The sequence below is a fragment of the Archocentrus centrarchus genome, chromosome 10, assembly GCF_007364275.1.
Source record: "Archocentrus centrarchus isolate MPI-CPG fArcCen1 chromosome 10, fArcCen1, whole genome shotgun sequence".
NCBI classification, from domain to species: domain Eukaryota; kingdom Metazoa; phylum Chordata; class Actinopteri; order Cichliformes; family Cichlidae; genus Archocentrus; species Archocentrus centrarchus.
Window position 1 is genome coordinate 38,523,453 of NC_044355.1, and position 15,048 is coordinate 38,538,500.

A 15,048-nucleotide genomic window follows, 5' to 3' on the forward strand; every position below is an offset into this window, starting at 1 on the left:
TGAAGCTGTCACACCAGCTTTGACCTTCAAGAAATAAAATAACTAATAAACTGTCCATAAAATAACATAGCCATCATAAATGTTTCTGAAATGCCAGGTTTTATTTTTTGTGAAGATATGATGTGTAATGTCCAAAAATTTCCAGACCCAACTCCAGAAATTTCTGACCTGTGGGAACACGTTTAAGAAAACCTCTATAACTTTATGAGCAATCCAGCTAACAAACAGAGAGAGTGCAGCGGTCCATAAAGTGGTACTTTCAACGTTAGTTATTCTCAGAAAGACGTATAGAAATGAAAAGGTGCAGTAGCAAATGAAGGTCTTGCACGTCTGAAGGATCCGGCCTGTCCGGTCGGATGGTGTTTGGAATATTTTACATTTCTTGCTGTTTTATGCTGAAATAAACAGTCCAAGTGTTCTCAGGGCTGCATCTTCAACATATGAATTCTGAGTATTTCCAGTGAAAATGATTTACATGTGCAAACATTTACATGTGTGACAGATGGATATATACACACACAAAGAACGACTTACAGTCCTACATGTGGCCGTTATCTACTGCCACGGTAACACTGAAGACACCCAACAGCAAAGAAGCTGCACTGTGACGTGTCGGCCTCTGAAAGGTGACGCAGATCACCCACAAAGCTTGCAGTTAAAACTTGCTATATTACATACATGCAAATCCTCTGCAAGTAAACCAACATTCGTGGTGAGTCACAAATCATAACAATGCAAAATGCAACAAAAAATATCCCATCATTAACTTATGGCAAATACGTTAGAGCATAAAAACACCTTAAAAAAAGAAATCAAAAAATAAAGGTTCATGTTCAAGTTCACTTCATGTGTTATAAGATCAAAAAATGAAATGAGGGTGTGAATACAGTTTATTGTTGAGCGTTTGTTCTTCATGTGACTTAATTTAAGCTCATCTTCTGAATGAACTCAGATCAGAGGCCTGATTCTTCATCTCATCATTTGACTCTGGCATCATGAGCTGTTCAGGTGTCGGGTTCAAAGAGGAAAAACTGAATTTTCTAGATTAATATTGTAATATCGTAAGTTTACATGGAAAAAGCTTTTTGTCAGCTTTTTCAGGCAAATTTTCCCTCATAAATTTAAGACTCTGATTCAGGAGATTCAGGTTTGCTCTGAATGTTTCTCCCACTCATCGATCCTCTGTTTGTAGCATCATGACACTTTCACCAGCTCGTGCTTCAGAGCGAGGACCACCTCAGAACGAGCTGATGCCTAAATTCTGGAAACCTGATTTGTTTTTCGGTGGTACCGCAGACGTGGATGCCTGATCATCAGGGACCAGCGCATCCTAAACCGCCGCTGAAATTTAGAAGCACATCTGACACGTTTTAAACATCAAATCCATCGAGTCCTCTTCCTTCTGCTATCAGACGTCGGGTCGTGATGGCAGCTGGGTAACGAGTGTGTTTCAGATGACTTCTAGTCCGGTATTGAGTTCCTGCTCCTCCCGGAGGATCCTGAGATCCTCACAGGTCAGAGGAGGAAACGCTCGGGCTCTTGTACCTGTGACCTCGCTCTTTAGGTCGCTGCCCAGAGTTTGACCCAAAGCTGAGGGCAGGAATGTATCTGTACCGTCTAAAAAGTGCTATTTTATCCCTTAAGATACGAGCTCGTGAAGAATGTGTCCTGTTTTTCTTTGGTTAAAGAAACCTGTGACTCAGTGTCCCCACGTTCCTGATCACTGTGAACGGTTCCAATCAGAACCGCTCCGACGCCTCACCCGAGCGCTCTCAGTTCTGCTCTTAGAAATAAGATTATATATACAGTTATTTTGAACGGCGTTTTTTTTTTTTTTTTTAACGTTAAAGTTTGTGTGACGTTTAACTGAATAAGGCAGAAAGCAAGACAAACGTTTCCTTCTGTTTCTAAACGAGGGGCTGGCTGGCAAAACTAAACCGAGAGAGAAGCTGTTTATACGACGGGTCAAATGTCCCTAATCTGGATGTTAAAGCCGAGGGCGGTTACTGAGGTAGTTTGATTTTCTGACTAAAACATCAAACACGTGATTCAGCCAGTCAAAATGATAAATTACCTCTAAACCTCACTATACTCCTGATCAGGTACGTCCATCATCATCATCATTATTATTAATCTGTTAGATTGCACTAAAAGGCTGGACAAACAGGAAAACAATACAGTGGTGACAAAATGAAACAAACATCACAAACTCTTCCAGCCTCATCCTGTCAGACATCCCAGATTTAGCCTGAAACGGCCGCCATGTCCAACAGAAGAAGAAAAACAGATGAAAATATGCCCTAAAATGGTTTAAAAATGGCCTCAATGGGTTTGCATCCACCTGCCAGGAGTCCCTTGACTTCATCACTGAACCAGGTAGGTGGACAAGGTCTCGTGTTTGTGTCCGTTGCGGGCAACGATTTCCACGATGGCGATGTAAGTCCCCGCGATGAAGCCAATCAGCCCCACCAGGCTGATGACGAGGTTTTTGAGTTTTACGAGCGGCGACAGGCCCTCCCCGTAGAAAACGATGAGCTGCAGCAGGGGCGGGAAGATGAGTGCCAGGAAGCTGCTGCTGACCGAGCCGACCAACGAGATGACGAGGTCCAGCTCCGGGATCAGGATGGCGAGGGCACCTGGGATGTGAGAGGAGGAAAGAAAGACAAAGTGAACAACAAAGTGATGTCACAGAGGGGAGATGTCCCTAACATGTCCACCTGACACACACAGAAGGTTCTCCACACTCTCCACTATCACACATATACGTGGAGATGTTGAGGGGGCTAAACATTTTCACCAGCACACAGTGGAAGATAAAAAAGGATTATTTTGAACTGTGAATCATGCAAAGCTGCTTTAATAAATGAGAAGGATAGGCCTACTTTAAGAACAGCTTCATAGCTGCATCTCGACATAATACCGGCTGGGTCATTTTGGATGCTTTAAAAATAGATTTGAATATGGACTCCAGCTTATTCTGCAGCACCTGTTTTACAAGTCGTGACCACCTGACGTCCAATTAAAGGGACCCGGTGAGCGTCGGCTCTCTAAGGGAAAAACTTGACCCTGTGACCTTTTGGTTTTGGTGATCACAGAGGAGAATGTCATCACCTCTGGGACACAGAACTTTTCTGTTTTTGTCTGCTTCACATGGATGAGCTCACTGACATGTAGTAGGGACAGAGAAGATGGTTTCTTTGTTTTTACTCATGAGTGCCGTTCAAGTCAGAGCTCTGGTCCCGAAAAAGGAGAAGTGATGGCTGAGAAATGAGGTGAGATCTGCAGGGTCAGAAAGCAGCGTTAGCCAGAGGAGAAACTGACAGACTGAGGAGGAGAGAGGAGGGAAAGGGGAGCCTCCTGCTGCGGGGTTTGCTCTTCACGTGTCGGCCGTGATGATGAAGTCACCGGGGACCTGAAGCTCCTTCACCTGTTGCCGTGGAGATGGGCATAAAGGGTGAGAGCGGCCGGCGCTCGGACAAAACGAGCGGCCTCTCCAACGCCGCTCCTGCTGATAGGACGTCAAAGCTTTGGCCCGAAAATGTTTGCACATGAGCAGATTCATGTCACACGCATCTCTGTGGCGAGCACACAGGACGAATCAGGTGTTGTTCTTCTCCCATTACTACTGGCTGATAAAAGATTCTCTCAACCATAATCAATCGTGTTCAGATCTGTCAAATTAGCCTTCGGGACGATAGCGAAGTCGAGCTTTCACACAACAAGAGCGGCGAAAGCACCTCGCAGGGAGTAAACCTGTCACCTCTGGGGATCGGCGCTTCAGGGTGCTCTTCAAACTCCATCTGAAGTCTTCGAGTTCTCCGAGTCATCAAACGAGGCAGAAGCTGCGAGGGGAGCGGGGCTTACTTAAAGAACATGCTGAGCCTTCACAGCAAATAAACTACGAGGCTTGAAGCTAAAAGGCCGGCTGCGGTCCCTGGAGAGGCAGGCAGAACGTGGACCATCAGACGGCTTTAAAGCGCTGAAGAGAGAACGCTCTGAGAACGCTAATTTGGCTGTATGACTGTTGAGGCTTCAGAAACAAAATTTCTGCCTGCTGGGGGATTATATGAGAGAGAGAGCACAGAGTGTGAAAGACAAAGAGATGGAGAGGAGGAGGAGGGCGGGGCATCACTGCTGCAGGGTTTTTAATAAGCACACAGCTTCACCCAGACATAAAACTAACAACACTGGGAGCCTCAACAAAAGCGCCGCCTGTGTATTTTGCTTTAAATGTCCATCCCACTGTGTGTGTGTGTGTGTGTGTGTGTGTGTGTGTGTGTGTGTGTGTGTGTGTGTGTGTGTCTGCATACGACATGCATACTAACACACCATTCATTTCTGTATATTTTGCTTCCAAGCAGCCAGACCTTCCTGTCATTCTGTAAGTGCTCTTGAGCAACAGTTCTCCAACTTTCTGAAGCTCTTTCAAAGTTCTTCTTTGGACATTGGCTGCTTTTTCTCTCATTTTCAGTCCAGTCCTTCACGGCACATCATGGGCAATAACTCAGTTTGACAGAGTAAAAAAGCATTGATGTACTGCCCATTGGGGTGGCTGTAGCTCAGTAGGTAGAGCAGGTCACCTACTGATCGGAAGGTCAGCGGTTCGAATCCTGGCTACTCCGGGCTACATGCCAATGTATCCTTGGGCAAGATACTTAACCCCAAGTTGCTCTCCGACCGTTCTGTCGGAGTATGAATGCGTGTGAATGTTAGGTAATTAAAAGCACTTAGCTTCGTAAAAATGGAAGTGCTTGTATGAATGGGAGTGCATGGGTGAATGCAAAACAGGTTGTATAAGCGCTTTGAGTGCTCATACTGAGTAGAAAAGCGCTATATAAGAACTAGTCCATTTACCATTTACCATTTGTGCACCAACAAGCTGCTCCTCAAAGAGCTGTTAGCTGCAAACTTGGCACATCTCAGCACGGTGTGCAGTGTATCCTTAAAACTGAACCTGGACACGTGGAGGACAAAAGAAGAAGCGTGAGGCCTAAAAACTCTCTACAGCAGATGATCAGATTCTGAAAGTCACATCCTTAAGAAACAGGAACAAATCCAGTAAAAACCTGACAGGACCTGAAAGCTGCATCTGGACCTTCAGCTGATCCATCTGCTCTTCACTGAAGCCTCATCAGAGATGGTCTGAGTGGAAGGGCGGCTGTCAGGAAGCCGTTCTTAAGGAAGACATCAAGAAATCATCATCATGTACGGAGGAGGTCAGGAGAACAGTGAGTGTCTACGGCCACCTGTGACCCACGCTGGAGGAAGCTGCCTCAGAGAGTTCAGACTGCACTGAAGAATGAAGGTCACACCAAATCCCGACTTACAAGCAAGTCAGAATTGTACAAACTCTGTTTTTGCCTCATATACTGCATTTCCATGAAGGTTTGCACGTTTCAGTAAATCTCTGCACATATTTCCCATTTTCTTGCAAAATATAAAGAAATGAGGGGTGGCTCAGGACTTTTGCACAGTACTGTGTGACAAGATCTGGCAAGAAATGTGTGTCCCCTCAAAGCTGACCTCAGGCATGCCCTCAAACACACCTCATACAGTGTAGCTCATCAGCAGTTATAACCAGGCAACACCCAGAAGAAGACTCAAACTGCTGCAGAGGGGCATAACAGTATCTACACAGACAAGTTTCATTTGTTTTGACGCATTCAATATATGAAAGTCAGTCAGTGTGGAAAATGTGTAGCTTCTGCACAGCTCCCACATTCAGAAACTCTGGAGTTTTATATTGAAAGCCATCCGCATGAACAGAGATCCTGAGGAGGCCAGGCTGGTGTAACAGCAGGAGGAAAATAAAGAAGAGACTCAGAGGGAGGAAGAAACCAAGCCGACAGCGTTTAAATCCACTGAGAGACAGAGCCGGAGTTGGGATGCTCCGAGGTGGGACCACAGATTTTTTGGCAGGGCTTTAGTCTAGTTTTCTCCACAGTGAGCCAGAGTGTACTGACGCCGTCTCACTTCTTCACCTCGCCGCCAGCAAACACCAGCCAGAGAGGAAAGCAGCCCACGGCAGCGTCTTTTATCTGGCACACCGAGAGCTGATCTCCTGCCACTCAGTGGACCGCAGCTCATTAAAGACAGAGGGGGGGGCTCGGCCAGCTCCGTAACTCCCGGGACGTTTTCACTGGGAATAACAGCAGGCGAGCAGCCGAGGCCCGTGTTATCTAGCTGGGAGTGGTTTTGTTCAGTGCGGCTGCAGTGGCAGATGATTAAACTCCACAGGCCCTGCAGAGGCCATTAGCTTAAAGAAGGCTTCACGAACCTCTCCAGCCAAGAGCAGGACTGCAGGACCAGCGTTGTGGAATGCTCTGGATTTCTTTGCTGGGAAAACATACTGTTGATATGATGCAGTTCAGGCAGCTACGTTAGCAGCACTTTCACTGGATTTTTTTTTAAAGAAAATTTAACACGTTAAGGAAAATAATTAACAGCAATTCTCCAAATATGCAGCATGTAAACTTTTTGGAGCAGCAAGCTGCAGCAGTAAAGCTGGGTTTGATTTAAAAGCTGAATCAAACCTTGCATTAGAACTTTTCATAGCTCAGACTGGTATTAATGTGGCATCCACTGGAGTTAAAAACTGCCTGGCTTGTGTGTAAAACAGCCTCCTGCGACTCTGAGCCTCAGGCTTCCTCTGTGGTGCAGAGGATAACTCTGCCCTGTTCATCCACATTCCCTCTTCTACAGTGTAAATCCTGTAAAGTCAGACTGAAGTTCCTCCAGCTGGTCTCTACATCACCTGTGCCTGCATGTCTCTCTAAAAGGCGCTTTATTATCACGCTCTAAAGGATGCTCTACAGGCGGCTTGTTTTCTGACACTAATGTAAGGGTAAGCTGCACGCCTTGAATATGAAATGAATCGGTTCGGTTCTGCACATGGACACCGTCCCTCCTGATGAGCAGAGCAGCTTCTGTACCTGCTGTCAATGACAAATCGATGAAGCCAGACGGCTCCAAGAGGAAGTCAGAGTAATAAAACTCTTAAAGATGCTGAGATGCAGCTTCTCTCACATCAGTGCCAGCTGAGCGCATCATTTAATTAAACAGCCGTGATCTCCAATGATCATTAACGTGGCAGCAAACAATTCTCCTCTGCCACCTCATCTGAGGAACCTCTCCTCCTACATACTGGCTCAGATCACTCTTTCCCACCCCTTCACTGATGTGTTGAGTCAGCTTTTCCTAGTGACCCAATGAATGTGCTGCTTCAGTCAGTCTGCTATAAAAAATGACAGGAAGGACAAAGACATGAAAGACAGGGTCTGGAAAAGATCAAATCTGTGCTGCGTGGGTTTATAAACTTGGGCAGTACATCAAGTTTGATGGCCTGGCCAATATTACCTGATCAATATGCTGCTATTTCTTTCACTGCTTTGCTGGAGGAGATCTCACTCACTGTAAGACGTAGGACCACTGATTCAGAGCCACGACCAGCTCCACAGGTGGGTGTACCTGCTAGCTGTCTGCTAGGCTTCACCATATCTGTGAAATCTATTATTTTATTTGCATGTTACTGAGCAGCTACCTGTGTCTGTGTGAGGCAACTTAATAACCGAGCTAGCTAGCAATAGCTGAAAACTTGGCACGCCGTGCTGACAAAATATGGTCTCTAATGGAAACAAAAAACTAACACGATGACAGCGATGATATGATATAGTACTGTAGATGTGATATTGTAACTGAGGCTTCAAAACATTCACAAACTAATGAGTGATGTCACCTTCACTCTTTGGCACATTTAAGATTAGCATGTGGCTCAAAGAACCGCCCTAAAAATGACATCAGAGAGGCATTTGTGTGAGTTTCAGTGAACATCCATCCATCCATCCATCCATCCATCCATCAGTCGTTGGGTTGGGGTCGCAACACGCTAACAGGGTCTTCCAGACAGTTTTTTTCCCTAGCATTGCTTCCCCAATCCTCAGGGTGGATTTCTGAGTTGCTTCCAGGCTGGACAACATACACTCACTAGCCACTTTGTTAGGCACACCTGTTCAACTACTCATTAACACAAATGTCTAATCAGCCAATCACATGGCACATGGTGAAGACAACCTGCTGAAGTTCAAAGTGAGCATCAGAATGATGAAGGAAGGTGATGTAAGTGACTCTGAACGTGTCTGAGTGTTTCACAAACTGCTGATCTGCTGGGATTTTCCTTACATCCATCTGTGGGGTTCACAGAGAAGCTCTGACGAGAGGAAATATCCAGTGAGCAGCAGCTCTCTGGGAGGAAAGGCCTTGTTGATGTCACAGAGGTCAGAGGAGAACGGGCAGACTGCTGTGAGCTGACAGGAAGGCAACAGAAACTCAAATAAACACCCACTACAACCAAAGTATGCAGCAGAGCATCTCTGAATGCACAGCACACTGAACCCTGAAGCAGACGGGCCGCAGCAGCAGAAGACCACATCTGTGCCACATCTGTCAGCTAACAACAGGAAAATGAGGCTACAGTTCACACAGACTCACCAAGACTGGACGACAGAAGACTGGAGAAAGGTTAGCTGGTCTGATGAGTCTCAGTTTCTGCTGCTACATTCAGAGGTCAGCATGAAAGCATGGATCCATCCAGCCCTGGATCAGTGGTTTAGGCCGCTGCTGGTGCTGGTGGTGTGATGGTGTATGATGGCACACTTTGGGCCCCTTACTACCTGCTTCCAGCAGGATAACACACCACGTCACAAAGCTCTCAGTCTGGATGTGGTGGAACGGGAGATTCACATCATGTATGTGCAGCCGACTGTGTGATGCTATCGTGTTAATATGTCAAAATCTGTGCGGCCGAGTCCAGACACCATTCAGAGGAAGTTCATCTCAGCAGCTTTTATCTGTAACTGTTCCAGCAAATAATTTATTGTAAGAACAGATGATAGATGAACTGATATTAAAATGTATTAATATTCACATCTGCCAAACTCTCTTTGATACTTTTCTTTTCCAGAGCAATGTGTTGTGCAGTGTACCTTAATTTTTAGGACACACCTGAAGCTCCAGCATGAAATAAAGAGTTTTCACTTGGCTAAGAAACATAAGTCACTGTGAGGAGAGTCCATCCAGCTCGGAGCTGTGGAAAAGTCTAAACATCTCCTTGCAATTCAATTACAAACTTTTGTTGGAGGGGCTGGATGTCCTCAGCAAACTGCTCTTTCCGATTGTGCAGGAAATGGTTAGAATTTCTTGGGAAATTAAATTGATTATTTGAGCCCTTGGGAGGCATTGTGAGAGCAATCAAAATCGTCAGCCAAGTGGAAAAAAGACGCACAACCCTACAGTTACCGGTTCAATTTACCGTGGCTCATGGTCGTTTGAAATTACTAAGATAAAAGGTAACAGAAGCTGTCACTGCGGGTCCTCGTCCCTGTGAGCGAGCAGGGATTCATTTAATCAAGGAGGAGACCGCCAAGCTGGAGGGGCCGCGAGATGATTATTTATTTCATTTTATTCAACCAACCAGGAAAGTTTCTAAGGCAGCAACATGACCAAGTTACAGACCAAACAAGAAATGATAAATGAAGTGGCTGAATTATGTTCATAAGTCTTTCAGCAGCAGCAGCGATGATAAATAACCGTTTTCAAACCTTGTCTGGGGTACCGCTGAGCTCTGTTTCACTGCTAGGAAAACAATCATTCCTGCTAATGAGAAACTGGTGCTAACGTGAAACAGCTACAGGAAACACGATGTGAGCGGTACTTAGGTGTGCTGTTATCCTTCGGTCTGTCTCCACACCAGAAGTCATGTGCACATCCATTTTTAACACTGAACTGGAAAAGCAAGAAAACACTGAGATTAAGACGAGCAGCGAGACAACGCGCTCTCAAGGTAAACAACACCTTCCCCTGCTCTCCCATCCTCAGGTGAGCCATCGTCATGTGAGCATCCGTGACCCTGTGAGAGCTTTAGGAGCACATTTTCTTCCTGGAAGCTCAAACTCTACGTTAAAGGCAGTTATTACTGACACTCATATTTCTCACTCTTTGAAATCATTAAAAATCCTTTTGATGTCCTTAAATGCACACGCCTGCACCTCTGCAGTAAACACCGTCTCTACTGTCTCTACTCCATTATTCTGGTTTCCATTCTTTTCCTGCCTCTTTACTACACTTCACACATAATCTGTGATTCCCTCAGATTACAAAACAAACTATTTAAACTTTATTTTACTTCATTATCTCACTTATGACGGCCATTACTACATTCAAGCTGTGATGATGCCCTGAATTATTTTCATTCTTCTCCTTTTTCTACAGATATAAGGCTGACAACTGCATCCTCTCACACTCACACACACACACACACACACACACACACACACACACACACACACGTTTTGTTCCTGTATGTTGTGTTATTGTTAATGGGCTCATGATCAGTCACTGAAACTTCTTCTTTGTGTTTTTGAGGTCAAATTCATTTCTCATTCTTCTCTCTAACAGCTGCTGACGGCCTACATTATGGCGTCTCTGTCAGATAAAGGGCTCAAAGTGACGAGAACATCACGGAAAGGTGGGCTGAACAAACCGCGGGGTCGGAGGTTGTCGTGTCCTCCTAACTGAACATGTGAGTTTTGACTCATGTGCATCGCTTTTCTGATCTGCTGCGGTGATTTTACCTTCGATTAAAGAAACACGACCAACCGTGCAGATTTTCTGCTGTCACGCTCTAAATAACAGTAAAACCGCCAAATATGGAATGAAGGGGTCATTAACTTCTGAAAAAGTTCTTTTCTTGTTATCACACGTCTGAGTAAAGAGCTGCTCGGCGTCGAGCAGCCGGCTGGATTTTCTGCAGGAGCAGTTTATTAAGCATCAATCCAGAGCGTGCTGCGAGGGAAGCAGCGAGCGCACGGCGACGGTTTACCCTCCACTGCAAAGACGACAGCCTGCAGCATGCAGAGCAATCACTGGATCTTTGATCTTCTTCAGAGTGAGGGAAAGGATGATGGATAAAATGATGTTTAATGCAGCTTTTTATCTGCATACATTAGCAGCTCTGAGAAGAAATGATTTTGAAGCAATCGGAGCGGTGCAGCGGATACAGAAGAACATGGAAATCGTGAACAGCGAGAGAAGATGGAAATGGTCATCAGTTTTTTTCAGCAGCATGTTTACAGTCAGGTCCAGAAGTTTCGTAATTCTGCATCTGTACACCACCACAGCAGACTTTAGATCAAAGCTGAAGATGTGACTGAAGTGCAGACCTTCAGCTGTAATTCAAGGGGTTTAACTAAAGTACTGCAAGAACTGCCCCATTTTCAGGGCTCAGGAGCCCTCAGCAGCTTTCGTTTGACTGATTACTGACGGCTGTGGACCTGATAACCTGATCCTGTATATCCACCCTCCTCACACCTGGGCATCTTTTAATAGTGGGGTTAGGACACCTAAAATCTTCAGTTTGTTCCTTTTTCCCCTGTAAATTCGTCACATTCTTGAGGTGGTAGCCTAAGGGCAGAGCTGAAATTTCAGCCTCAGGTGTGGAAAGATAACATTTCAGAAAGGAAAAGGTGTGAATTTTTTTTTTTCCCATGTCTCATCCTGTAGCGTGCAGCTGAAAAACATACATGGCACTCACCACAACAAAACAAGAGAAAAAAAGAAAAATCACACACGTTACACAAAAGTGTACTTCTCCTGGCTTGTCTGACATACACCATGAATGGAAGTGAAGGCACAGAGGGCATCATTAGAGGCACAATCACACACAGTGGCACACAAACCCACAGCTTGTGGTGCCACAGCATGATGAGCTGCCATTCCTTATTGTAGTGCTCTGAATGACAAGAAAATGTCATCATGAGACCTTTCTAGCTTGCCATGTCAGATGCTGGAACAGGAGCGTCTCATTGTGTGGAACCGGCATGAAGCCAAAAAATGAAACTGACACAGAAAGAGATGCTGGAGTCAACAAAACTGAGAGCGGCACCTGGAGGCAGCAGGTCCACCATCTGTGTGTGTCTGCCTTAAACATCTCACCTGAAGAGCCAATCTGAAATTTCATTAATGACCCTAAAGTAGGTGAGAAGAACGAACATCGTCTCTGTCGCCTATTTGTGAACATGTTTCACAATAAAAGCCTCGTAGAGAAATGAAAGGTTTCTCTGTACTGAAACACACTGGCAGGCTTTTAAGCTGAAAGTGAAACAGGAAGTTTTAAGTTTGTGTTAACGGTGTAATGAAGCCATTTTATCCGTTCCAAAAGCTGTCAGTGAAACACCTTTCTGATGCTAGTTCTGCCGAGCGGTCACCAATGCAAAGACGAAGTACTGAGTGAAGTTTAACTCGGTCGTCTTCATTGAACACCAATACTGAAGAAACGCTCTCAGGCTGAAAAACGATGACGTTCGGGAAGCGATGCAGCAACTGACACCACAGTGCTTTGTGGACCAAGCAGTGACTTCAGTGTCACAGCAGCCACAAATGCTCATCATACCTGCCTGCCGGGTCACCCCAAAACACCTGTGAGAGAACATCACTGAGTAAGCCTTAATGTACGAACGCTCTCTTAGTCACAGTGTTCCTGAGTCAGTCCTTTGAACCTGACTATAATCTGCAGCAGTACTGACAGGAAGTTCCAGGCCATGCTCACAAAAAAATAAAACATCACAAATGAAACAAACAGCTGGAACATCTTTTATTACTTCTGCCCTGGCCTGAACATCCCCAGTTACAGCAATCTGACAGCGAAGGGTCACAATGAAAGTTCACTGAATGCAGGCTGGGAAAAAGCTTTGAATGTCATTTTGTCCAAAGACTCAAACAGTGGTGCTGGTATAGCTGCATATTACTGCGCCACTCACAAACCTGCAAAATAAAAAATGCATCAACTGTACCGACGCCGCCAGAGCATCAGCCCGTCAGCAGACGCAGCTCAGCAGACGCCTGTATGACATCACTCCTGAGCAGGTACACCTGTCGCACGGCTGGAAAACGTCTTACGTGACCTCCTTCTCGAGCTATTGCCTTTACAACAGTCTCAGGAAACTTGACCTCTGACCTTGAGGTTAAGGTCACAAAAATTCAAACTGAGATTCTGAGTGAATACACCGATGGTATCAATTTGAAAATCCGACATTGCCTCGGTCTCGTGTTCACACAGTTGGGTGTCCATGCCACCCGCCCCGCGGGGTGACAACAATACCCCATCACCCTTTAAGGCTGAGGGGTAAAAATCACTGACTAGCTCAGCCTGTTAAATGTTCCCTCCCTGCACTCCAGAGCTGTTATTATTAATTATAACAAGCTGGAGTTAAAGAAAAATATATGAAAAAATAGCCCCACTGAGCTGTTTTTAGTTCCAACTTCCAGAAAAAGGGAAAGGGAAGCAAAGGAAGAGACGTCTGAACAGACGTCCGAAGAGCCGTGGCTGCGTTCTCAGCTCCAATAAATCTGATGCACATATTCACGTAAAGAATCAGAGATGCTGCTGGTTATAAACCAAAGGCAGCACAGACAACTTCCTCCCAGGAGTCCAGATGCCCTTGAATAGCAGGAAGTGACAATCAGTCCATTCAGTGAGTTTAGGAGTCTGCAACAGTTCAGTTTTCGACCTCAGACCAAAGCAGCTGGTCCCAGCAGGGTTATAATACTTTAGTTTTATTTCATCCTAACTTTTTTCTTTAATTCAGTTAGTTTGAATTCGTTTTTAGAGTAATTTTACTCGTTAGTGTTCAGTTTTAGTTTAGTTTTCATACTTTGTCAGGTGCCAGAGTAACTATTGTGTAATAAAACCTCAACAAATATACCATTAAAAAGAAACTGAACAACCAAATGTTCTAACATAAAGAAAAATCCAATAAACCCTTATCTCAAAAGTTGAAAAATGTTAAAAATATTTATCTCAAGAATAAATGAGGAATAAATTGGAGTGAAACATTAGAAATAAACTGAACTCTGAGCGTTTGAAGGAATCAAAGCAATACTGTGTGTTTGTATCTGTGTGTGTCACACAGTGGTGTGGACATCCCAGTCTCAGTAACACAGTTATCAGCGCATCCTCCCGCTCACAGTGTTCCTGTGCATTAACTAGCCAGCAGTTATTAAAATGAAAACGGTCCATCATGGTTGTCACCTTGCTGTGATGCTGGTTCTCTGCTGGAGCCGCTCAGAGAGCTAGCTTGGTTAAATACTCATTATTAGGCCTGAATTAGTCTTCTGTGCTGGGCCTTTGTGGGCCTACGTACACACATGGACGATGTGTGCGTTAATTACCTTGGGGTCGTGTCCCAGTGTTTTACCTGCAGTGCCGACAAAAACAAAAACTGCTGGGACCTTTCCCCTCCTGGCTCCTCCCTCTGTGTGCTCAGCGTTGTTTTTTTACTTTGTTCATTCCTTCACTTTAATTCTGGGTCTCCCTCCAGGACTTTATGAGTCCTTCTGTTGATGCTTTGAATATTATTCCTGATTGTTATTATCTCACTGATAGATTCAAGAACTGCAGTGAAAAGTAGCTGGAAATGCATGAGAGGACTCGGCAGTTATTGCTTTATCCTTTTAATTACTGTTTTTATTTATTTTAATGAAAATGTTTTCAGTTTCAGTTTTCATTATTTTGTTCGTTTTCATTAACGATAATAACCTTGTTACAAACCACGTTCACAGAAGAGAAGACAAACTGACCGGCATCAGAGGAGGACTGGACAGTGGCGCTGGATTAACGTCCTGTTAGAAGACATTTAGTCATAAAACCTCCAACAGGAGGTGGAGCTCTTTACAACAAATGCTCTCCGGCTTGGAGCTGCTCCTCCTCCTGCGCCCCTCTCTCCATGTTTCCCTCCTCATTACTTTACGCTCGGGTTAAAACTGAAAGGGCTGAAAACATTGGGTGTCATTACCCAGACTGCACCGTGATGTAAACAGCCACGCGGCCTCTGAGGGAAGCATTTTTCACTTCAGGTTAAAGCTGCTGATGTTAATAAGCTGTGCATGTCTTCATAGTCCCCTCACAGAACTATTCTGCTCCTTTGGATTGTTTCTTCTCACATGAATTGGCCCTCTGTGTGTTTAGATACACTCGTCAGCATCAGTGAATGAAGG

At 44.9% G+C, this 15,048-nt stretch overlaps 1 protein-coding gene across 1 annotated transcript in view; it reads right to left on the reverse strand.

The window, feature by feature from the left end:
• Nucleotides 1-80: 80 nt before the first annotated feature.
• Nucleotides 81-15,048, reverse strand: part of slc36a1 (solute carrier family 36 member 1) — a 45,999-nt gene continuing 31,031 nt past the window's right edge. Inside the window, exon 12 of the mRNA XM_030739112.1 lies at nucleotides 81-2,636. Coding sequence (XP_030594972.1) covers nucleotides 2,365-2,636 — 272 coding nt within the window. The 3' untranslated portion in view covers nucleotides 81-2,364. The remainder of the gene's footprint in view (nucleotides 2,637-15,048) is intronic.